This window comes from Coturnix japonica, chromosome 10, assembly GCF_054131305.1.
Source record: "Coturnix japonica strain WE chromosome 10, WE-NBRP24, whole genome shotgun sequence".
In the NCBI taxonomy this organism is placed as follows: domain Eukaryota; kingdom Metazoa; phylum Chordata; class Aves; order Galliformes; family Phasianidae; genus Coturnix; species Coturnix japonica.
The window spans coordinates 13,900,704-13,925,414 of record NC_140672.1 but is presented as its reverse complement, the minus strand read 5'-3'; the positions used below and the strand labels follow the sequence as shown (position 1 = coordinate 13,925,414).

The 24,711-nt window shown below is 41.7% G+C and overlaps 3 protein-coding genes across 3 annotated transcripts; all 3 read left to right on the top strand.

Moving 5' to 3' along the window:
* Positions 1–9,317: 9,317 nt before the first annotated feature.
* Positions 9,318–11,721, top strand: LOC146759399 (myosin-binding protein C, fast-type-like). Its single transcript, XM_085510292.1, has 3 exons — positions 9,318–9,575; positions 10,195–10,299; positions 11,197–11,721. The coding sequence occupies exons 1-3, from the start codon at positions 9,563–9,565 to the stop codon at positions 11,346–11,348; spliced, it is 270 nt and encodes an 89-aa protein (XP_085366418.1). The 5' UTR covers positions 9,318–9,562; the 3' UTR covers positions 11,349–11,721.
* Positions 11,722–12,748: 1,027 nt separating this feature from the next.
* LOC146759398 (obscurin-like protein 1) lies at positions 12,749–15,268 on the top strand. Its single transcript, XM_085510291.1, has 3 exons — positions 12,749–12,931; positions 13,916–14,182; positions 14,827–15,268. Exons 2-3 carry the CDS (start codon positions 13,933–13,935, stop codon positions 15,000–15,002), a joined length of 426 nt encoding a protein of 141 aa, XP_085366417.1. The 5' UTR covers positions 12,749–12,931; positions 13,916–13,932; the 3' UTR covers positions 15,003–15,268.
* Positions 15,269–16,641: 1,373 nt separating this feature from the next.
* LOC146759397 (kinesin-like protein KIF20B) lies at positions 16,642–24,659 on the top strand. The gene is made up of 6 exons (XM_085510641.1): positions 16,642–16,750; positions 18,435–18,702; positions 19,197–19,258; positions 19,462–19,581; positions 20,801–20,996; positions 23,258–24,659. Exons 2-6 carry the CDS (start codon positions 18,510–18,512, stop codon positions 24,010–24,012), a joined length of 1,326 nt encoding a protein of 441 aa, XP_085366767.1. The 5' UTR covers positions 16,642–16,750; positions 18,435–18,509; the 3' UTR covers positions 24,013–24,659.
* The last annotated feature ends 52 nt before the right edge of the window (positions 24,660–24,711 follow it).

The following is a 24,711-nucleotide window of genomic DNA, read 5'->3' as shown; positions in this document are numbered from 1 at the left end:
AGTAAAAAAGTGGGCATTACTTCCCAGGGAAATAAGAGAAGTCTCATTATTCACAAGTGTGAATATGAAGATCAGGGAACATCCACATGCTGAGCAGCCTAAGACAAGACATCAGCTACCCTAAAGGTTCATTTTATGTTTAACTGAAAGAGCAAATAAATCCTATTGTGGTATTTTGCACCACAGGAAGAAATGCTTCATGGGCAGTTTGGGCACTTCTTGGTTAGTCCTTTTGGATACCTTTCTCTTTCTTCTTTATGCTCAAGACAGATTTTCCCTCCATGTGTTGCATTGGTTAAACCCCAGTTTGTAGCTCATCACCAGGCTCTGAAGCATCAGACTTGTTACTGAACACATGGGTCTGCTGTGCCCTGATAGATGCCACCTTCCCAAGGGACGTATGAAAGGATGCTTTTTTCTGATTTCCTACTAGATGCTGTCCTCATGTGGCCACTTGGGTTCAGTGTTAGCATGAACATGAACATCTGTCCTGTCCCATGACTTTGGTGAACTCTCATTTTCTCTCTCATTCTGCAACCAGGTTGGGTTGCTGTTTCAGTACTGGCTGTTTTATGCAGCCATTCCATTTGTTCTGGTTTAGGTTCTTTTTTTTTTTTTTTTTCTTTTCTTTTTTTCAGACATCATTTCTATACAGTAGACAAAGCCAGCCTATTACATTTGATTTATAGTTTTTAGCTTTTGCTGGTAAGCAATTCAGCTCTCAGGCAGTTTTACCAACAGCTTTGAAGAGCTGAAATGAACCAGCCTGGACACGATGGTCTGTTTTTGTTGGTGTAATGAATTTATGAAGTTAAACTGATTGACCCCATAAGGTTTTACAGTGTATGACTCACGTCTGGCAGAGTTATCACAGCAATGAGTTTATATACTTAGCATTTCAGGAGGCAAATGGTTGGGGATACTCTTTCATTTGCTTGCGTCTCAGAGTGAATCACTAGAATGTGAACCATCCTTCATCTCCTTTGTATTGCTTTTGTGTGTGTCTGTGTGTGGTTTCCCCTGTGAATTTCATTCTTTCCAGTTATATGTAAGTTCTCTTTTGAGCAGTGAAATTAGATGTTCCATCAGCAGTCATAATGGTAAAGCTGAGTTGCCACGTTATCTGTGTCCTTTCTGTCTGGCGTCTCAATAACTGCTGCCCCACCACAATATCTGCCTAATACTTCAGCTCCATGGATGCCTCCTTGTGCAAACTGAGAGCCTGGATTTGGTGTGCATAGATCTGGGCTTACATCTGTGCTGGTAAATGCACTAGTGCATGGGCTAAGCAGTCCTGCCTCCTGTGCTGTGGGCATTGAGATGGGGCTCCTACAAGCTGCCCATTGCAAGATATTTAGAAACTAATTGCTGCGGAGGTTTCCATCCTCTTTTCAGACTAACTAAAATTTGGTTAGTGGGATCAAAACAGAAGGGGCAGGGAGGGAGAGCTGACCAAGGACTACTGATGGAACAACTATGAATCCTTGGTTCCTCAGGATTCCCTGCATCAGCAGTTGGCAACAGGAGTAAGGGGGCTCAGGAGGACACTGTAGAGTAGTGTGAAAAATGAGCAAAGAGAGTTACTAATTGATGCCTCTTGGAAAGTAGTCCAAGAGTGGTCCTCTTCATAAACTCTCCTCTTGTGTGTGGTTTTATCTTTATGAGGTGTTCATAACAAGTGATGTGTAGATCTCCCTTATCTCATAATGTCTTTGCCTGCCTGCAGTGAATATGCAGGATACTGGATCATATACCAGCTTCTTTGAATTACTGCTCATGTCAGGAGATAAAATCTGCCTATTCTTTGAACTAACACTGGCGAGGGTTAGTTATTCTGGCTACCGAGAGAATGACACAGCAGATTAAACTCTTTCATTTCCTTCTTTGTCAAATGCCTTTTCATCTAACTGTGTGTCCCATAGAAATTCAGAGCAGTGTTGGCTGAGGGAAGTGGAAATATTTATCTCCTGTGTGTATCTGCCACCCTATTTAGACATGCTGGCAGAGCGCAGAGATTGGAGGAGTTGGATTAGGCAGTAGTTTCCCTATTGCTCACAGAACCACTTTTTCTGTGGTCTCCCAGCTACCCTGTGCCCAGTGGCCTATGCAAGATGGAGCGGAAAAGGCTCATTTTATGAACAAACAGGAACCTTTCTGGTCAGATTAATACCTGTGCTCTTTTAGAGAGATTTAGATACTAGAGATTTTAGGTACTGGAATAGGCTCCCCAGAAAGGTGGTTGAATCACCATCCCTGGTTGTGTTTAAGAGCCTTTTGGATGTGGTACTCAGGGATATGATTTAGTGTAGGGTTTTTAGAGTTAGGGTACTGGTTAGGCTGCGGTTGGACTTGATGATCTTCAATGTCTTTTCCAACCTGGGTAAATCTATGATTCTATGCAGGAACTCTTCTCCTGAGGTTAATCCAAGTTGTATCCAGGCCCTTCAGAAGGAAAGGGATATAGCAGCACAGAAATATGGCCTGATTCTGACATAACTAAATGCAGACCTGGAGAGTTAAAAGGGATTGTGTGATGTTCAAAGGATTTTGAAGCAAAGATGTCCCCTAGGTAAGATTTGTGGCTGACATTCCCCATACATTGTTTGTAGGCACACAAGCTAAGGAGAGACTAGTGATGAGCATGCAGAGAAGCCAATGGTTCAGACAGGTTTGTAGTGACACAACACTGTAGAGTTCTGTCTAGTTCTCCTTGGCATAGTTTGGAAAATAAAGATGAGGTAATTGGTGGTAACCAATATGGCTTCATCAAGGTCAAGCCATGTCTGACAAACTTGGTGGCCTTTCATGATGGAGTAACAGCATCAGTGGATAATGGGAGAGCAACTGTCATCATCTACTTGGACTTGTGCAGAGCATTTGATCCCGTCCTGCATGACATCCTGGTCACCAATGAAGAGTGAGCAAAGCCTCAAAATGGTGGTAAGGTAACACTGTGCTATAGAAAGGGAAAGGGGAACTTCACAGAAACCAAGACAAAGGGTAACTGTACATTTAAAAGTGCAGGGAAAGGGGGAATTGCAGACACTTAGTCAAAATAAAGCCAGAGAAGAGGGCAATAAAGATAAGAAGAAACTGTCCGTAGACCTCTGACAAGAAGGATTAGATCCCCCCCCCGGGCAAGATGATGCCGACATGGGAGAACAATAACAGCAGATAACACCAAGAAGAAAACAGAAGAAGAATTTCACCCCAAAACATCGCAAGGGTCGCGGGGAATGGGGTCAGGGGGAATGAGGGAATGGGGTCGCGGGGAACGGGGCCATAGGGAATGTAATGAATATGTAATCAAACTGAGGAGGAGACTATTGATTATGTATTAGCTTAACCTATATCTGTAACACACTTTTCTCTTTACGGTGTGCAAGTTTGGAGGAGCTATCCCCCTTGCACCCGGCGCTGCGCAACGCTGGAATAAACATACCTGCTTTATAACCCATCTCTGGATTATAGAGTTTGATTCCGCAAGTCAATTTGGCACCCCAGATGGGACCCTCTCTGTTCGGCTGCAGGACCAGCTGAGAAGGGGGACGCCTTTGGCGCGCCCCGAGATTTCTCGGAAGGACTCCCCTCCCTCATCTGATCACTGCAGGAGCAGACAAGAACCATCTCTCGGCGGACCAGGTATGTGAAATGGGGGACCCGTAAGTCGTGAGGAGACGTCCTACGCAGGGCACAGTGGAGTCGGCGTGCTCCCCCCAGGGATGTGAGCTCACGGGTTAGGTTAGGTTGCCGGCTGGGTTAGGACTCCCTAGGGAGTGCCTACAAAGGGGCCAGTAAGTCGTACGCATGGTAAAAGAGCTATTGCTCACCCTCAGGTGATTGCTAATTGGGCAGAGCTTGTCTGCTCTCTGGTACAGGGTGATTTGGGTAATCCTGGGATAATTGGTATCGTACAGTGCTGTCTATATAGGTGACCTAAGTCAACAACTAGCACCGGTGTTCTTAACATCTTTGGTTAAGCTTAACAAATGATATATTGTAATTGTGTTTGAATTGTCGTGTGAGTGTGGTGTGAGTGAGACGCAGCACAGCTGCGGGGTGAGTGTGGAGTCCCGACCCGCGGTTCCGTCCTCCCGCGAGGGAAACGGCCGGGGACGGACGAAGCGAAAGTTGTCTCCAATACTTGTTTGTCTTTGTTTTAATACATGTTTATTTTGTATTATTAATTACTGGTTGTTGTAAAGTATGTGGTCATAAGTCATAACAATGCTGTTGTGTCAGAAGTGGTTTTACTTATAAAAGAATACGGTGGTTTATATTAAGTTACGATGGGAAAATCACAGAGCAAAGAGGTCCCTGCGCGCTCACCCCTGACATGTATACTGGCACATTGGCGAGATATCGCTGGGGAACCAGGAGGAACCCTGAGCCGAAAAAAATTCTGATTAAATATTGTAATCAGTGGTGGTTGATGTATAAGCTAGAGGACAGGGACAATGAACATATAGAGGAATGTCTGTGTGGAATGAGTATCAAGCCATTTATGTGATACTGTGTTCTGCCTGCGAAGAGGTGTAAGGGAGGTGGGTCAGTCAGTGCTGGCTCTGTGGCGAGAGGTTTATAACTGAATGATATGGATTGCTAAGGGAAAGTTATAAGGTAGTAAGGGTGTTTATGGAAACTGAAGAACTGTGTTGCTTGATTTGTGGGTTTTGAAGGGAATGGGACAAACTGTTTTGCTGGTATAAGAAAGTGTAGTTGTTAATGGCATACGGAAGTATAGTTGAGGGTATGTGGAAGTGTAACTGAGGGTACAAATAGTGGAATAGTGTACAGAGGAAAAAGGGTTAAAGAGAAAGTGAGTTTATCTGTGCTGGCATGAGAACAACCCCCCCACACCGTTCCCCTGCAATCAGAACTCTCAGAGTGGGAGAGGGAGCCAGGGTCAGAGACTGCTGCTGTAAACTGCAAAGGGGGAGGTGGAGAGGACAGGGCACTGGAAGTGAGAATAGCCTTCATGTGCAGAGATCTGGGAAATCTGAAATCTGGGCAGCACTGGATGGCTCTGGAGAGGAGGTGAAATGTAATGATTAGAGTTTGGAAAGTGAGAAAGTTTGGGAAGGACAAAAGTTGAGGAAGGCAAAGATAAAAACAGATGTCAGGTCTGAAGAGAGGTGTACAATAAGAAGAAAACAAACAAACAACAACAACAACAACAAATAACAAAACAAACACCTGATTGAGAATCAGAGATGTTCAGGGAATTGAGAATAATAACAGCTGTTTCTGTTGTGGTGCTAGAGTAGGGCCATAGGACCCAGGGATCCCCCACGAGGAAAGGGGAGGGAGGGAGGCTTGAAGAGCCCAGGGAGGGCTCTGCCCCGCTGGAATGAAAGCAGTGTGCAAATGCAGTGGGACACTGGTAGAGAAATCCGACCAAGCTGAGTGAGAAGGAATTGCCTCTGATTGCAGAACTGAACAATGAGAACTTGGGAAGTTAACCCTAGCAGATACACCGATGAAACTGCAGCTAAGGAAGCAGGATAAAGTAGTTCATTTTCTGATGGATATGGGAGCTTCTTACTACCCATAGATGGTTTTGTAACATTAGTAGGTGCTACTGCCCAACAAGAAAAGGCTTACTTTTGGAATTAATTAAATATAAGCTAAGAAAACAAGTAGGAATACAGGAATTCTTGTACCTGTCAGGTTACCCTGGCAAGAAATTTAAGAAAACTGGAGCTAAGGGTCAAACAATATTGGCTGATTAAGAATTGTAAGTCTGACTATTAACACAAACTGGGAAAAACAATGTTATACCCCCAGGAGCCACAGCAATCTCAAATAAGACACACTTAGGGGTGTGGGCATCAGGGCCAAAAATTAAGTTAAAAGCAAGAGCTCACCCACTCAGGGTAAAGTGATGCCCTTTGAGGATATGTGACTGTAGAAGGATAAAAGAAATAATAGATAATTTTTTTGAGTTTGAATTACTAATTGAATGGGAATCCAAGTACAAAACTCCAGTTTTGCCAATTTGCTAAATTTTCGGTAGTTTGGTAGAAGACATGAGGACAAGTAATAGAATTGTTGAATGGATACACTCAGTGATGGAAAATCCATGCACTTTATCAACCAAGTTAAGGAATGACTAGGTGGAGTTTACCTTCTGGATTTGAGGGATGTCTCTTCTGCCTGGTTTGGCTAAAGGAAGCCTAAGGTTATTTGCCTTTGAATAGGAAAGCCCTAATAAAGGGAGAAGAGACTCAGTTAACCTGGACAGTGTTACCCAGGGTTGTGAGAACAGCTTAATGATTTTTGAGAACCGGTCAACTTGTGAGCCTGAGACCTGGGATCCTCCATCCTAGGGTGGAACTTTACTGGAGCATGTGGATGCCACAGCGACAAAAGGACTGTGTAGAATAGACTGAGAGTTTGCTGAGTTTCTTGGTTTACAGAAAGCACAAATAACTCAGAAATTACAGCTGGACTTTGAACCTTAAGGACTGCCAAGAAAGAAGCCATCTGCTAAGCCCCTGAGCTGCAAACTGCCAAGGAACTCCATACGTTCCCAGGAATGACAGGAGGGTGCCGACCATGGATACACAGCTACGGACTGATGGTAAACCTCAAACAGCTTGAAGTGAGTAAGGGATGGTGCCTGAGGGCAGTGGCTGCACTAGTGCTCAATATTCAAGAAGCCCATAAATCTACACTGGGCCAAAGGATACCAGTTTTAATATCTCATACAGTGTTTACTGTATTGGAGGCAAAAGGGGGACATTAGTTCATTGGCTCTCACCCCAAAGATTCCTGAAATACCAGGCCATCCTGGTAGAGCAGGGTGATGTAGAAATAATTGTGACTAATATTGTCAACCCAGTATCTTTCCTTAGCAGAACTCCCGGAGAACCAGTATTACATGACTGCTTTAAATCAACTGAAGCTGCACATTCCAGCCAGTCAGTCGAACCTGAAGGACGAACCCTTAGAAGATGCAGAAGACACCTGGTTTACCAGAAGCTGCAGTTTTATGAGACAAGGAGACTGTAAGGCAGGACAAGCAGTAACTGCTACTGACCAGGTAATCGAAGCACAACCACCAGCTGTGGGGACTTCCCCTCAGAAGACTGAAATAACTGCCTTGACAAGAGCTTTAATCATATGGACAGATGCTAAATATGTGCCACACGCTCATAGTACTATCTGAAAAGAGCAAGGATTGCTCACATACAAGGAAAACAGCCTGATTTAAATCTACCAATGGTTATTATATGTTGTAAAAGACATCAGAAATGTAACACTGTACAGGAAACAGAAAATAAGATGATAGATCAGGTGGCAGAACAGGCAGTTGAAGAGGGCTTCAATTCCAGACGGTAAACTTAAAATCTCTGAAGCCAAGTCAAAACCTGTAAAATATTCTAAAGAGAACAGGAGTCCAATTAATAATTTAGAAAGGAAGAGAGCAAGCTGACAGATGTGTGCATGCCCAAATGGACACATTATTATGCCCTTTAGTATTTTATGGAAATTGGTTATAAGGGAAGATAAGAGAATATATTGAGCAAACCAACACTACAAAGTACAGTCCCAGTACCAGGAACAGGGCACAAGTGGGCCTCATGGGAGAGGGCCTTCCAGGGCAACAACGACAAATTGAGTTCACAGAACTCTCAAGAAAAGGGGGGTACCACCGTATGAAAATTTCTGTAACCTTAGAAACAATTGAGGATGCTGCTGCAGATGCTTGATGGACAATCCAAAAGGAGATATCCTGTTTATCCAAAGATGCATTGCAACATGGAGTAGGCAGGGATAACACCGATTGGGGAATAGTTTTCTCTGGATCATGGGATAAACTTACTAGTTGCCAAATTTAGGATGACTAAAACAGCTTTTCTTAGCCTGCATCACCTTGCTACTCTTGGTGTGTTTTACTTGTGTTGTTATAAGATGTCTTTTGTGTCTGTACCAAGGTACTGGAAGGGAATACGAGGTTTGGAAGAGACATGAGCTGAGACAAAAGGTAGAGAGCGGAGCCTATTTTGAGACCCATTAAGAATCTAGCAGGTAAAAGCCTGCTAGATTAAAGAAAAGGGGGGAATTGAAGAGTGAGCAAAGCCTCAAAATGGTGGTAAGGTAACACTGTGCTATAGAAAGGGAAAGGGGAACTTCACAGAAACCAAGACAAAGGGTAACTGTACATTTAAAAGTGCAGGGAAAGGGGGAATTGCAGACACTTAGTCAAAATAAAGCCAGAGAAGAGGGCAATAAAGATAAGAAGAAACTGTCCGTAGACCTCTGACAAGAAGGATTAGATCCCCCCCCCGGGCAAGATGATGCCGACATGGGAGAACAATAACAGCAGATAACACCAAGAAGAAAACAGAAGAAGAATTTCACCCCAAAACATCGCAAGGGTCGCGGGGAATGGGGTCAGGGGGAATGAGGGAATGGGGTCGCGGGGAACGGGGCCATAGGGAATGTAATGAATATGTAATCAAACTGAGGAGGAGACTATTGATTATGTATTAGCTTAACCTATATCTGTAACACACTTTTCTCTTTACGGTGTGCAAGTTTGGAGGAGCTATCCCCCTTGCACCCGGCGCTGCGCAACGCTGGAATAAACATACCTGCTTTATAACCCATCTCTGGATTATAGAGTTTGATTCCGCAAGTCACCAAAGTGGAGAAAAATGGTTTTGATGGATGGACCAGTTGCAGGATAGGGAACTGTCTGGATGGTCACACTCAGAGAGCAGCAGTCAATAGCTCAGTGTCCAGGTGGAGGGTGGTGTTGGGACCAGTGTTATTTAACATTTTTGTAGGCAACATGGACAGTGGAATCAAATGCAGCCTCAGCAAGTTTGCAGATGACACCAAGCTGAGCGATGCTGTTGATGTGCTAGAGGGAAGGGATGCTACTCAGAGGGACCTGGACAGGCTGGAGAGGTGGGCCCTTGGCAGCCTCATGAACTTGAGTGTGGCCAAGTACAAGGCCCTGCACCTGGGTCAGGGCAATCCCAAGCACAGGCACAGGCTTATAGGAGAATGATTTGAGAGAAGCCTTGACCCTGAGGAGAAGAGTTGGTGTGGAGGGAGGTGTCCCTGCCTATAGCAGGGGGACTGGAACAAAATGACCTTAAAGATTCAGTCAGTTCTATTGTTTTTCTATACTTAATTTTGCTTGAAAGGTTTTAGAATAAATGAGATTCTGGTTTCCATGAAAACTGTTTGCAGGGAGCTCCATTGTAGCTAGTAAGTCTATCTTTAAGTTCCAGGGCAATAATGCATTGACTGTGTTGAAGAGAGAAATGACTCAGGAATGGATGATGGTTTAGAATAAAACATAATCCTACTTATTTTCTATGCAAATATGTGTAAGGAAAAGATGCTGCACTCAGTTCTGGAAATACCCTGACAAATATATCTCTAGTGTTTCACAGCTGGAGATATCAAGATTGTTAAACCACTGGAAGATGTGGAAGTGAATGAATATGGGAGTGCATCTTTTGTCTGTGAGATTTCACACGATGAGGTTCAGAGCCAGTGGTACAAAGATGACAACAAGCTGAAGGCTGATAACAACATCAGTATGCGGCAAGATGGTAGGGTGTAAGAGGGGGATCTTTCTCCTGAGTGGGGGGTGGGTTGGAGATCAAGCATATAAGACATCTGAAATGAAGAAGGTTCAGAAGGGAGTTCCCCTTTTGTTTTGGGACTGAGGTTTAGGTGGAACAAGTGACATGGTGGGATGCTTAGTGTGGGAAGTGTGATGCTATCCCACCATCCCACACTGCCGGGAGCAGGTAGGAAATGAGTGCAGTTATTTCGAAAGTGGGGGTGAACAGGGCAGTCAGTTCACCTCTCCAAAGAGGTTTTGTCTGACAGTGAGTGTGATCCTTCTGTATCAGGTACTTTGAAGGTGACGGTGACCACATTTGGTCAGTCCTTGTAGAAGCCATGTTTAGATTACGCTTTGGTGGGGATGTGGACGTGGGGGAATGGGTGGTTTCATTGACATGAGAGAACAGGCAGTGATGCTGTGAAACCAGATGGATGATGCTCAGCCTGGCCACGTGCCTCAGAGCTCTTTGCTCAAGGAAGCCAAGTGTAGTTGTGGGTTTGCTCTCAAGAGCACAGTTTGGTAGGGATGAGCTGGCGGTTGGACTAGATGACCTTAGTGGTCTTTTCCAGCCTTAGTGACTCTGTGGTTCTCTGCTTCAGGAAAGAGCTACTCGCTGACTTACACACGTGTCCAAGTCAAGGATGCAGCAGAAATAAAATCTCTAGCAGAAAAGGCAGAATCTCGTGCCCATCTTTCAGTTAAAGGTAATTATGCTTCTCATGACAATTTTAATTAAATTATGTTATAAATGAGCTAACATCCTTTGCTTTAATTTCAAGGAAGTTAAACACCACCAGGACCTTTCACAGAAATAAAAACTCCTACCTACCTACCTTTCTGCCCACAAAATATCCAGCTTCTCTTTTGCAATTTACTTTCGCTAAGTAAAACAGATTATTTTCTTAGGAGGTTGATTTTCTACGTTTAGACTTCAGATTTGTGTTTGAACGTTGAGGGATAAAAAACATAGCTTGACTTTTTCTTCATTTTCTCTTGCTGTTTGAAAAGAGCACAGGGTTGTTTGTTTTTTTTTAATATATACAATGTTAGGGTATATATATGATGTTAAGTGTGATAAAGAAAACGGAGACATTTGAGTTAGCACACTACTCAAGAGTTCAGTCCCCACCTTTGCCACTGTTAACATTATAAGGGCAAGAACTTCCTGGAAAATGAATTTCTCCTAAGTAGAGTCATTACATTTGAGCTACAGAGACCTTTACGAGGTGAAAACTTGTTGTTCAGAGCTAAGTTGCTGTATTTAACCAAAGTAATTATCAATGTCCGTGTTTCATTGAACCTCTTTTCCATTTCGTAATGCGAGGAGTTTGATATCGGGATGGGAAGGTCATGGTTTGATTTGGATGTTGGACTGGGAATCAGAAGATCTGGGCTCTTTTCGGGTTGTCAGTCTTATTCTCTGACTTCTTAACAACATTCTTTTCTTTCTATTATTTTTTAATGATGTTTTAAGGCATTCTGAGCTGATAGGTGTAGTGTTCATGTGCAGTAATGCTGACGTGAGTAAGTAGGGTGATAATGTAAGGGTTTTTTACATTCCTTCTAAATCTCTGCTTTCTCTTGTTCCATCCTTCTTAAAGAGCAATCCATTAATCTAGTGAAGGAGCTGTGTGATGACTATGTGACTGAGCCTGAAGAAGCCAAATTTGAATGCGAGATATCCATTCCTTCTGTGAAACCTCCCAAGTGGTATTCCTACGTGGGGAAGTCTTACAGGCTGGCAGAAACTTGATTATGCAGCAAGAAGGCACCATCCACCAGCTGACCATACCGAAAACCACCACTGATATGACAAGCACCATTCAGTTCTCAATTGGCAAATCAAAATCCACAGCCAATCTGCTTGTCAGAGGTAACATATCCAGGCTTGGTTTACATCATGAAGATGAAGAATTAATTAACGTACAGCCTTCCTTCACTGGGGTCTTTGAAATATTGTGTGTGTGTCTGGAGGGTCTGCTCCATTTCCAGTTCAAAGCCGTTGGACAATCAATGAGACAGCTGCATCTCAGTAAAAGATCTGTTTGAATAGCTGTGATGTGCTTACTATTCAGATCTACAGAGCTGAGGTTTTGTCCTTGGCTATACCAAAGAAGTCAGATCAGGTGAAATTAATTGTATTTCTGAACTAGACAAGTTTAAGTTTGGTAGCACCTAAATTTGAAGCAGTTTGTCATTGATTTCATCTGAAAGAAACTTGCAGGCTTTTTATCTGCTGTTGTCCCCAGCGTAAGAGTCTCCATTCACATCCTAAAGTACTTGTTATATTTTCAACTCACTCTTATTCAACTCAACTCACTCTTATTTGAATAAAAGCCTCAACAATTGGGAGCAATTTGTTTTGTGGGAGCACAGAACAAGAGCTGGACCTTGCATTTGGTAGATAATATACAGTATTACTTTATAGAAATGTAGTCAATGGCATTCCCTATAGACAATCGTTTGTTTTATCTTTAGAGTGGTTCAAAGAACCATTGTGAACATGACATTAATTGGAATGGAATACACGCAAGAGACTTTCCTCTTCTTCCAATTGTCCTCATCCTTTCTTCTCTTCCACCCCTGCTTTGCAGATTACCATATACAAATCACCAGGAAGTTGGAGGACAAGACAGCTTTGGAACGTCATTCTGTCATCCTGTCCTGTGACTTCAGGCCTTCTCCAAAGGTTGTGAAATGGTTCAAGGGCCGCACACTCATCAAGCCCTCTGAGAAGTACAAGATCAAGAGGGATAAGCATTCAGCAGAGCTCAAGATTCTGAAGCTGAAGCCCGATGATGCTGGTGTGTACAAGTGCAAGGCAGGAATTGCAGAGACTGAGGCCACGCTGACAGCTGAAGGTATGAGCAGGGAGGGTGACCTCTTCCATGTCCTATTTCACCTCAGATTTCTCTTCTCTTGGTTGATTTCTGCCATTCTCTCCTGCTAAATTTATAAACGTATAATGTTCACTGAGAAGATTACACAAAGATCATCTAGTCCTACCATTCTACCACATCCCAGTATGATTTATAGTAACAGTGGTAACAGTTCACCTTGTTTCCCCACAGCCCGCAATGTAGAGGTAACGAAGCACCTGCAGGATGTGGAAATTGAAGAAGAGAGCTCTGCTGTCTTCTCCTGCGAGCTGTCCCATGATGACGAGGACGTGGAATGGTTCCTGAATGGCAACCTCCTTTACACCAACAATTACAATGACATCAAGAACGTTGGCAATTGCTGCACACTGACAATGAAGCAGGTTAAGCCTGAGGATGCTGGCACAGTGACAGTGAAGTCAGACAAGGTGTCAGAAAGCGCGCCTGAAGGTGATAGGTGGGTCTGATCACACCCCTCCTGGATGTAAGAGATGCTAAGGAGCTCCAGTTCATTCTATTGTGCAGCAGTCCTGCTTCTAAAGCTGACCTCTCTGGGGTGACAAGTCATCAGAGGCTTTCTTCCAGTGGAAGGTTCCATTGCAGCAGATATCAAGGAAGGAGGATGGTTTTGGTGTCCTGCCAAAGCATTCCATTGCTTTTTATCATCATTTTATTTAGCACAAGGAGAGTTACAAGAGCAGTTTCTTTTACTGCTTCAGTAACATGCAGTGTCAATGCTGTTGTCTCCAAGGATTTATGACTGAAGGAGAGATCATTCAGTGTGTGTTTTGCCTCTGGGATGACTAATGACCAGGCTGTGAGCAACCTGATCTAGCTGTGAATGTCCCTTTTTATTGCAGGGGATCTGGGCTAGATGGCCTTTAAGGGTCTCCTCCAATTCTAAGGGTACTGTGATTCTAATCTGCTCTCCCCAGCAATTAAGCTCTTTTACTCTATGCGCTCAGAGTTTGAAGGATTTCCTCTTTCTCCTTTCTTTTGCATTTGGTGGAAGTTTTTTCCCCAGTATAAACATCTGATGTGTGAAATAGAAGATAGATAAAAGGAGTCAATAAAACAGGAAAATCAAAATTGTTCAGCAGCTTATCCTCTTAATCCTGTGGCCTGCTGTATGAGCTCTGCTCCATGTGAGGGCAATGCCAGCTCTCCAGCTTTAGAAGAGCTGCATCCCAATTACTTCATATGATATCAGTCCCACCCACCGGCAATGCAGGCTGTCCCTCCTGTTCCCTGTATTCTCCTACTGATTAGTTCAGAATTCCATAAAGTGCATTCAGTCAACAGACATGAAACCACTTTAGGTTCTATATTGATGTCATCAGTACTGGTAAAGATTTATTTATCCCTCTTTAAAAATCTGAAAGCAACTGGAAATGTCTCAACTTCTGTATCACATTGTTCTGTTTTGCCTTTTTAATTGCAGAGAACCCTGCTGTCTTCATGAAGTCCTTGGATGATGTTTTTGGTGAGGAGCGGGGTGTGATTAAATTGGAATGCGAAGTCTCTAAAGAGAAGGTCAAACCAGTGTGGAAGAAGGACGGTGTTGTGCTCACTTCTGGCAACAAGTATGAGCTGGTACAGTCTGGGAAGACCCTATGTCCCCTTATCCATGACCTTGAGAAGTCAGATGCAGGTTTCTATACCTGTGATATTGGCAGTGATGTTGCCAAATCAAAGGTCGGCATTCAGGGTAAGTACTGTGGAAAGTAAAGGAGTGCTAAAAGCACATTCAGTGTGGTCACTATGTCTTACACCTATTCCCCCACGAGCCTTACTAGTTTCTACAATAGAAGTGTATTACTGCAATTTAGCACAGTGATGTCTGGAAAATTCCCATTGCTTTTGATGTAAATGTATCTCATTTTGCCATGAAAATCACCAAACATGTCAAGAATGTCCTGGAAATATTTCCTTTCTAAACATCCCTAAAATGGAGAAATCGTTTGAACACCAGTAGGGGTAGGATGGTAACAAATTAGCTAATAGAAACAGTTAATTTCTTGTCATAGGCAAAACCCTTTTTCTCACGCAGCATCCTAGAGTTGTCCTCTCTGTTAGGTTGTTCCCTCTGTAGCTCATTGAATCTTCATTCTGCTCCATGGACTGAGCTGCTCTCCTTGTAGTTCTTCCAGAGCAAAGACAAGAGATTCACGTCTCTTTTTTTTAATAGCTTTCTGGTAATTCTGAGTGGAGAATGTCTTAGAGAATACATCAGTAAGGAACACAGCCATGTTCTTCAAATCCTGAGTTAAAACACCAGTACTGCTACTCATGTCAGTCACAAATGCCTTTTCTCCATATAAACCTCATACTAACCTATCTCTTACCTTCCAGAGCTGAATAGTGGCATTACCAAATGGCTGAAAAACACTGAAATCCAGGAGGGAGAAGATTGTACTTTTGAATGCATTCTGTCCCATGAAAGCATTGATGAGTTCAAGTGGACACTGACTGGAAGCAGAGTGGAAAGTGGTGGGCGATTTAAAGCTTCTAACGTGAGTCGGAAATAGGCTCTCCTTATCAAAAGTGTGACTCCTACTGACACTGAGGAAGTCGTTTTTACTGCCCGTGGTCTAACCTCCAAAGCCTCTCTGTCTGTGAAAGGTAATGAGATGGGAGAGATTCTGGGGCCTGATTCCTTCAACTGTCTTCTGATAAGATTGTCGTGAGAGCTAACTCATAATATGGTTAAAGTGAATAGCAACCTTCTACTTGAACCTCAAAGCACTGAGAATTTCTCTTAAAAATAAGTAAAAGGAGGAAACATTTTACACAAATGTGAGAACTACCCAAAGCACTGGGGTAGTGTTGGAAATGGGCATCTCACTACAGCTTGTTCCATTAAAAGTAAATCAGGAATGATCTGTTGAGGGAACTGTGGGAGCAAATATCCTCTAAGTATAAGCTGAAGGGATGGCCTTCACATCATCTAGCTGTACAACAAATTCCTATCTAGAACATGTGCATCTGAGAGCATCATCTGAGGCTCCCAGTGTGATGAGTGGAGAGAAGAGAGAGGCAGTTTTCAGACATGGTTCATCATCCTCAATTGGGTAGATTTAAGAGAGTATTAATGCTGCCTGGAATTCTATTGTCTGTACTTTGCAGATTACTGCTGGCTGTAGGATGGCGTCTGTTGCAAGTGCCTCTCTAACTTATCTCCAGCATGTAGATGCGTGTATTTTGAGAGAGGCATCCTACCCTAAGTGTATGTTACTCAAAAAGCAATGTTTTCTTCCAGGAAAACCTACTGAGGTTTCAAAACAGCTGGAGGATAAGACAGCAGCAGCAGGGCAGGACATCAGCCTGAGCTGTGAGCTGTCAAAACCGGATTTGAACATCAGGTGGTACAAGGATGGCAAAGCAATCAGAAAAAGCCAGAAGTATGACTTGCAGCAGGAGGGAAGTGTGGCCATTCTGATCATCCATGACTCTACTGCCAAGGACAGTGGGGAGTACCCCTGTGAGACAGAGGACTCCATAACAAAAGCCAGGGTCACTGTGCAAGGTGAGTTGAAAAGCACACTGGGGATGGCATGTAGAGAAGTCAAGGTAAATATCTGCAGCCTGTGGGTGATGTTTTTCTCTTCTGTTTCCTTGAGCAGGATCAATTCTTAGTTTTCAGAAAATATGATGGATTAAAATATTTCCTTAAAATAATCTGGAAACTGAATGATTCTCCAGTGTGATGTGGATCTGGGCAGCCTGGTCTGGTGGTTGGTGACCCCTTGGAGGGGGTTTGAAACTAGATGATCTTTGAGGTCCTTTTCTACTCAGGCCACTCTATGATTCTGTGATCATTCTATGATTCTATGATCTTGGGTGTTAGTGAGCCAAGAAAAGATGGCAATCTGAATTAGTCTATATTGAATATGTGTAATCAAAACTATATGCAGTTTATCAGATGAGATCCTAACAGCGCATGTATAATGGTATTGAACTTTCCAGATATCTACTGGAATTATCAAACCTATGTAAATGGGTGGACTCTGTGGTCTTCTTAGACTCTTTGCATCTCTATGTGATATTCTGAAATGAGGGCAAAGGAGATTCAGGACACCTCTGTATGCTTGGGACTTGTTGGGGTAACAAATCCCTTTGTCCTACACCCTCATCCTTTTTTTTTTCCTTCCAGAAAAACCTAATTACTTTATCAAGGAACTTTCAGATGTGAAAATTGAAGAAAGTGGAAGTGCACTTTTTACATGTCAGAGCGAGAAAGCCGCATCCTTCGTCATATTATCAAGACATTATCCTGGTAGAATTTGTACATTTATGGCAGGTCTTTGGGGCTGCAGCTGTCTGGCCTGAATAGCGGTTCACAAGCCATGCACAGAGCAAGCTGCACAGAAAGGGAAAGAACTACCGACTAGAGCAGTGCTATTGAGAACTTTATGTATCATTTAAAAACCAAAAATGCTGATGTACGGTGAGGCTGGTGACCCAGAAATCAGTGTGAACTTTCTATCTCTGACCTTTCTGAGTTACAAATAGCCCTCCAGAGTTCTAGGCAAAAATTCCCTTATGCTGCATTCTGGGTAGTTGTCACGGTTTAGACAAAAATCTACCTGTGTCCGTGACAGGGGGGCCGCAGGCAAGCGAGGTGCTAGAAGGAGCTGAACCACTGTCCCAACTACTTCAGAAGCAGCCCAAACCCCCTCATACACGGCTAAGATCTCCTTCTCAGTTGGAGTGTAACACTCCTCTGACCCTTTATATGCTCGACTCCAAAGTCCCGGGGGTTGGCCTTGGGTTTCTCCTAAAGCTCTTTGCCACAAACTCCAAGTGGGACCTTTCTCTCCAGCAGCAGTGTAGAGGATGTTCTTTACATCCTGTCCCGTCCGTACTGGCCCCAAGGCCACGGCACGGGCTATCTCTTGTTTTCTCTGCTCAAAAGCCTGCTGCTGCTCAGGACCCCATGAGAAATTATTCTTCTTCCGTGTTACCTGATAGAGGGGGCTCACTATGTGGCTGTAGTTTGGGACATACATTCTCCAAAAGCCCACTACTTCCAGAAAAGATTGGGTCTCTGTCTTGTTGGTGGGAGGAGACATAGCAGTGATTTTGTCAGTCACATCTGCTGGGATGTGTCGATGCCCATCTTGCCATTTTACACCTAAGAACTGGATTTCCTGTGCAGACCCCTTCACCTTGCTGCGCTTAATGGCAAAACCAGCTTGCAAAAGAATTTGGATTATCTGTTTTCTTTTCTTGAAAATCTCTGCTGCTGTATGGCCCCACACGACAATATCAACAATATACTGCAAGTATTCGGGAGCAGTAAAAGTATTCATGCTTTATATGACGTTATGATGTGGAATACTGATAGCAAAATTACGAAATTATTAAACCATGACACCCTGGTATTTTTCTTTTTTTTTTCTTAAATATTTTCCTTTTTACTATTTAAATGTTATGGGCACATCTTGTAGAAACACAAGGCTGTTTACAAAGAAGTGCATGCTGTGTTGCTGTATGATGAGCAAGATACATCTATTCTTCATCTAGCAGGAATAGTTGCTGAGCCTTAAGAACAGTTTCAGAAAGCTTTGGGAATTTGGGCGTTTTCCTTGTTTCTGCAACACAAAATGAAAATTTACGCTGTATACAAAGAAAAGGGGAGTCCAAACTTGTACGTTAAATTTGAAGGAGATCAATCTGGGGTAATATTTAAAAAAAAAAAAAAAAAAAAAAAAAGGGGGGAGTGTGGTCATCAAATACTATAAAATATATTAGCTTTTACTACTAGAATGCCACTTATCTTCCCCCCATACGAATCACTGTCATGTTGTATGTAAATTTGTGAGGTGGGTTTTGAAGCTGAAATTAAAAACTTCTTGTATGGCTGTCTTCATAGTGGCTATCCAGACTATCTGTAGAAATAACAGCTATTATGTAGTCAGCTATTCACCAGTTTTAACTGATTATAAATTACGTTTCAGGGTGGAGAACATAGCATAGTTCCTGACACCTGTGTTGATCCTGAGGGCATTCTTGATTCTGTGCATTATGATGTCATGGATATTAAAGAGCAAGCTGAGGCAGCACATAGTTCCATTGTATCCCTGGGGGACCCGAAGGACGATACTGGCTGGTTTGAAAAGCAGCTGGAGAAAACTAACTTTGAACTGATGGAGACCAAAGAAGAGCTAACAGAGAGAAACACCAAACTACTTAAAACTGAAGAAGAGCTGATGCAGAAGAACAAAGGTGAGTTATGCGATGTGAAAGGTAGAAGACAGAAATAGTTCATTAATCTAAAAGAGAAATAACCAGTTTGAGTAGGAATTAGAGGAGATGTTCTACCTTTGGAACCATAGCCTGTAGATAAGTGATAGTTTGTTCCTTGTGTATATTCAGGTTCAGCAATTCCACGGTTTTTGGTTATTTCTTTTCTTTTTTCCCCCTCTCCTTTAAACTGCAACGAGCAGCTTTACGCTTTCGTAAGTATGGGGTTAAATGTCTATATCTTGATTTTTACTTTTATATTGTAATCTCTACTCTTCTTTATGTCTTGTTGATGCAATGTTTTCGTTCCAAGAAATATAGAAAACTTTTGAATCACTCCCAATAAGTGAAGACCACATGCAAATTAATTAATCTGTTCAAAAGCTACCTAAACGTTAGAATATCTGGAAAAAATGATTACTTAATAAACTATCTATTGGCTACTTATGTAATACAACCTTTTCTGTGTGTTACAGACTTTGAAATGCAGGTGATTAAATTGGATGAGTCTGTTGAGCAACTTAAAGAAGCAACTGAGGTAACTTTATCAAGTAGATGTTGTGTAAAATTGTTTTAATACCAACTTGTGGTAGCTTAAAATGCTATTCCAGTAGGCTCCATTAATAGATTTCTTACCGAGCTTAGATTAACTGAATTTGCCTTTAATGCATTGTGTAATTCAGCTACTTAACACTACATTAGAAACTGATGACTGATTTTTTTTTATTTTTTATTTCCAAGAAAATGAATACACAAAATGAAAGGATTCGAGAGCTAATGGACATCGTGGTGCAGAAAGATGACATTATGACAGAGCTACAAGACTTAAAATCTCATTTAGAAGAAAAAGTAAAAGATTATGTGAGTTTTACACATCTCCGTATCCTTATACAAAAAAAGAAAAACACTAATTCTATGCTTGTAATCAACACATTTTTGGAAAAGTGATTTTCTGTATGTAGCTGGTACTCGCTTGAAATTGTAAACAATTCAAATTTATCTGAAGGTAGTTGTTGTTAACACAAACAACAAAAATATCAGTGTGTTCCACTAACTCCTGCCTCACACTCCTACATCAGAGGAAGAGCAACAGTAAAAGTATGTTGAGTAGAGTTGGAAGTACGAGTAGGAATGGTCAGGATATCTCCACGTTCTATGCAGTCCATAAAACTTTATCATGACTAATGTACTGCCAGCTACTGAATATGTGAAGACTAGCTTGATTAAGTATGTGTGCATACCACTTCTGGTGGTTTTTGTTCATTTTTTGATGTTTGGTAGCCTGAAGTAGCTCTGAAAACATTTATAGTTAATTCTGTCACTCAGATCTCTAACCTTGTAAGCTTAGCAACTTGACCCTTCTTAGTCTTTGACTGTCTGCATCACTGCAACTTAGTATTTCCATGGTATTAAAGCTGACTGTGATGAGTAGTCATGTCCTCGCCTATTACTTCTTCCAAGAACAAGGCTCCAACTCTATCTGTGAGATTGTGTGGCCTGAACACTTCTGAGGCTTTTCTTTTCATAAGTTACTAAAGATGAATAATCAGTCCTTGGCAGTGCCAGCATGGCTTAACAATCGTCATCTTGTAAGTAAGGAAGCTTCACTTGTGGTCAAGGACACAATCTAAAATATGCGTGACAGAGCTGACTAAGCTTTAAGGTTGGATTATATCTGTCACGATGAAAGTGATTTTAGCAGCTTAGCAGAAGTGTGATGTGATGAACTTGTATGAGAGCTGACCATTTGCTCTTTGACCATGTTTGTAATTTTGTTGACTTCTTGGAAACAGGAAATTCTTTGATAAACTGCTAAACTCTTGATTGTGTGCAAGTCTTTTACTTTGTAACCTGCTAGGCTCTTGCTTTCCCTTGTATACTCTACCGAGTATTGCACTTGTCATTATCTGAAGGTGTACTTGTTCTGTCTTCTATTGAGATTTGTAACTGATGTCTATAGAGTCACCGGGTAAATATTTTAGCTGTATGGTTTTGTGTAAATATTTGCCTACAGAAGATTACTGAGACTTAAGTGCTCCTTTTGTTAAGCTTCAATGTAACTGATCTTATATCAATACAGGAAAAGACTACCTACCATTTAACTACCATTAAAGCAGAACCGGCAGAAGAGAACACTAATAAAGGAACTGAAAGCAGCCAATTTTCAGTGCTTTCAGTTAAAGCACTGAAACAAGAGAAAACTGAGTTGGAAGTGGGAAGAAAACGCAGTACTGATGAGGATAAGCTTACTGTGGAAGAGCCACCTCCAAAGAAAGGTACAGTTTCTTCCATCGTTGAACAGGGTGTCTTCCAAAACAATAAATTGCTTCCTATTCCGGATAGGAAGCAAAAGGCTGTGAAGCGCGTACCTTATGGTATAAGGAGAAAAGCCACTGTGTTAAACTGTAAATAGAAGTAACTGTTATGTAAATATCCCTTTTTCAGAAGGTCCTATGCTGTTCATTTTTGAATGCTTAAGAATAAAAGTTTTTTGCACTATTTTTTTCCTTTTTGCTGCTTTTTCCTCATCTGTTGATGCACTTGCAGATTTGGTAATAGTTTTAAAGCAGTTTCTTTAGGATTGTTTCAACTGCTGTTGCTGATCTTCTGAGTAGCATCAGCTGCTCAAGTGCTTTTTTTTGTTTGTTTGTTTTGTTTTTCCTGAAGCAACTATCAAAATTGTTGATGACCTGCTAATTGCTCGCTCATGGGCAATATTTGAGCAAAATGGTTTGGATAAGCTCTGATGCATTTAACTTCACTTCTGGGCACAGCTGAGCATCAGTGTTCCTAGAATTACGGAAGGCATATACAATGTAGAAGGGAAAATCTAAAACTTAGCTGTAGTCCCTTCCTTTCTTGTATTCCTCTTGCAAAATATGTGCAAGGGAGAAAGTCAAGGCCTTCTTTGGATGAGATACTGTTCTTGGATGATTTGTCCCTGCTGCCTTTATTTGGCATAAATATTGAATCCTAATGTGACCACTGAATGGCATCACATATAAGCATCTTACCAGAGACTGAGGGAGGGATGTGGACTCCTCCATACTCCAAATAGCAGTGGGTTTGTTATAATCATATGACCAAAGCTCTCATTTAAAAATTAATGACAGCAATGCTCCACATAGGAATTAAAATGGGTAGCTGATAGTCACAATGCCTTCATGAAGTTTTCTGTTAAGAAGTACTGAGTATTCAATCATGTTAAAATTTTCTTCTATTTGTGAGTATTAATAGCATCCAATTTCAAAAACTGCTTAATATATATTCTTTAGCTATGTTAAATATACACAGTAGAACAATGAGCACAGGTATGTTGTGCTGGTTCTTTTGTAGAATTAGTTATATAGGTAGCACGAGCAAAAGTGTTTTAGGAGATGCTAGGTTATCTCAGCTTCAAGTTCAGGGTATTTACACCATTCTCTGAGCTTTTAGGTCTTGTTTCCTATGCTCTGTAATAATGCTTTTTCCCTACTTCCTGTGTAAGGAGCTTCTAGACTGAACATTACACATCTTCTCCCTAGTCTTATTTATCTTGCTTTAGTGCTTGCTTGTTGTTTTCAGCATAAAGTGTTTAGATTACTTATAAATCATATTCCCCTCACTAGTGTTGCTGGGAGCAGCAATCAAAACCCAAACCTGGTTTAGGGTGGAATATGCCACTGCTGTTTCTTCAGTATGACTTTTAAATCAGTTGAGGGCTGTATATAAAACTCCTTAGATGAGTTAAGAGGCTGTTTCCATGCAGTACATGTGAATCTGTATGTAATGCAGGCTGCACGTGGGCGCTACAGCAGAAGTCGCTTTTGATAGAAAGAAAATGCATGTGATTTTAGCTAATTGCTCACCAGTTAAAGAAAAAAACAGCCCCAAGCTAATGGAATATTTATGGAAACTTGAATCTGCAAATTTGTACAACTTTATGAATGAACTTTATATGCAAAAGAGTAAGTGTGGACAGAAGTAGGAATCCTCATATTTTGTTTAGAGATCAACTGAATAAGAGAGACAGATATCAACACTTAAGTGATCAACTTGTCCAGGGTTTTATCTTTCTTTTGAAAGTAAGAGGACTGTGAGTTGGAATGAAATTTCTTAGAGAACTGTTTATCTACCATTTAGATGTAGATGGAGTGATTCCTGGCTGCCTTATAGGGATTGCTGAAGCACGGAAGATAGAAAGAATATAGCTGTGAATTATCTATCTCGTTCCCATGTTTCTTAAATCTAATTTTCTACTGGTGTGGAGTAGAAGGTTTGAGTAGTGCCATGGTAAAAGTGTTCTTCCAGACTGAAAACCTTTTGCTGTTAATTCTGTATAGAAATCTGAGGCACCTGATTACGTGTTCAGAGAACTTTAATTCCTTCACTAGTATCAAATACTATGTGATGTGAGGGCATGGCTTGCATATTATGACAGTTTTTCACTTAGAAGTTGCTACTTGGTGTTGTGAACTGCTATGTAATAATGATTTTAATCAATCTGAGCTACATTCCTTTTCCCTTTTTTTTGTTTGTTTGTTTGTTTGTTTTACAGTAGTTGTAAATGAGAGAAAGAAAAAGAACACTGTAGAGCAAAAGAAAATTGAACACATGAAGCAAAAGTGCTCCACGTACCGAAAGGAAGTACTAGCACTGAGGGAAAGAACTGAAATCTTGGAACGTCATTTAGCTCTGCTTGAAGAACAATGCAGCAGAGAACAAAATAAAAAAGAAGATTTCAGTAAGCAGGTAACAAGCCTGCGTATTGAGCTTTCTTTTTCTGAAGAAACAGCTGATGCCCTCCGTGAACAAATTCTGCAGGGTCAAGCTGACTATCGGGAAATTGCTTCTGAACTGGATGAACAGAAATCTATAAATATGACACTTGAAAACAAAAATGCCCAACTAACTAACAACATAGAAGTTGCCAAAGAATATATAATTGATAAAGTGTCACAAGTAAAAGAAATGCGGACCAAATTAGATGAATTATACAAATGTCACTTAGAGTTTCACGCCATCGGTACTGACTTTGTCAGTGTAAAGGATTCCTCAGACTGTGAAAAAGATGAGCCAGGGACATCTCAAATTAGTTCTGGATGCATTCAGTCACAGACTTCTTCCATCTCAGATCTTGTGCAGGACCTCTCCTTTAACTATAGTCTTGAAAGGATTTGGGAAGTATGCAGAAGTATTGTTGATGTTTCCTCACAAAAAAGTCAGCACATCAAAGCACTGCTTCAAGACAATGAAAACCTAAAGGCGGGACTGAATAATGCTGAAAATCATAATCGTCATTCAGAGAGTTAGGACGCTCCTTCCTGCTAAACAGAGAAACAGAGAGAGAGGGAAAGCCAATCTGTTAGCTGTTTACGAGCTTCATACACAAAAGAAACAGCACACTAGCTCATGCAAAATGTTAGTCATTAGAAACTGAACAGCACTCCTTGCCCCAGCTTAGCAGTTGTGTGGATTCCCAAACCCACAGCTCCATGGTGCTGTTTGTTCAGACCCAGAGTGTCTACAGGTAGAGCCAACCATCTGCCTAGAAAGTCAAAGGGGGTCAAGTGACCAGGACAGGCACAACTGACATCAGCACCCCCATGCAGTGTTTGAAGGAAAAGCAAAAGTGCAAAGAAACCGAGCAAATTCAAACCAATGTGTCCTTTGAGAAATGGGTGCACTGTGGGAAAACGCCACAGCAGACAATCCCACAACAAAATGGGCATCATTGAACGAAGAAAGAGGCTGAAGTGAGTCACCTACACGCCACTTCTGCACATTCCACCCCAAACCTGGTTTGCACCAACAGCAGAAATCAGTGGGTTTTGGATCACTTCTAATACTAAGCAAGAGAAGTAATACTTGCATTCTGTGATTCCTCCTCCATATCCAACTACAGTCTTCTCAAAATTCAGAATTTATACAAACTTATAAATAAATGCATCACTCATAAAGCCAGATGTCTGTATTACTTTTTCTTTATCACTCTCCTTTCTGGCAAGTGCA

Bases quoted from the DNA above. Each gene is read 5' to 3' on its own strand.
- LOC146759399 (XM_085510292.1), top strand. The intron at 10,300-11,196 runs GTAATTATGCTT...TCCTTCTTAAAG, and splicing joins TGCCCATCTTTCAGTTAAAG to AGCAATCCATTAATCTAGTG.
- LOC146759398 (XM_085510291.1), top strand. From the start codon at position 13,933: ATGAAGTCCTTGGATGATGTTTTTGGTGAGGAGCGGGGTGTGATTAAA. The intron at 14,183-14,826 runs GTAAGTACTGTG...CTTACCTTCCAG, and splicing joins ATCAAAGGTCGGCATTCAGG to AGCTGAATAGTGGCATTACC.
- LOC146759397 (XM_085510641.1), top strand. From the start codon at position 18,510: ATGGATATTAAAGAGCAAGCTGAGGCAGCACATAGTTCCATTGTATCC. The intron at 18,703-19,196 runs GTGAGTTATGCG...TGTGTGTTACAG, and splicing joins GCTGATGCAGAAGAACAAAG to ACTTTGAAATGCAGGTGATT. The intron at 19,582-20,800 runs GTGAGTTTTACA...ATATCAATACAG, and splicing joins AAGAAAAAGTAAAAGATTAT to GAAAAGACTACCTACCATTT.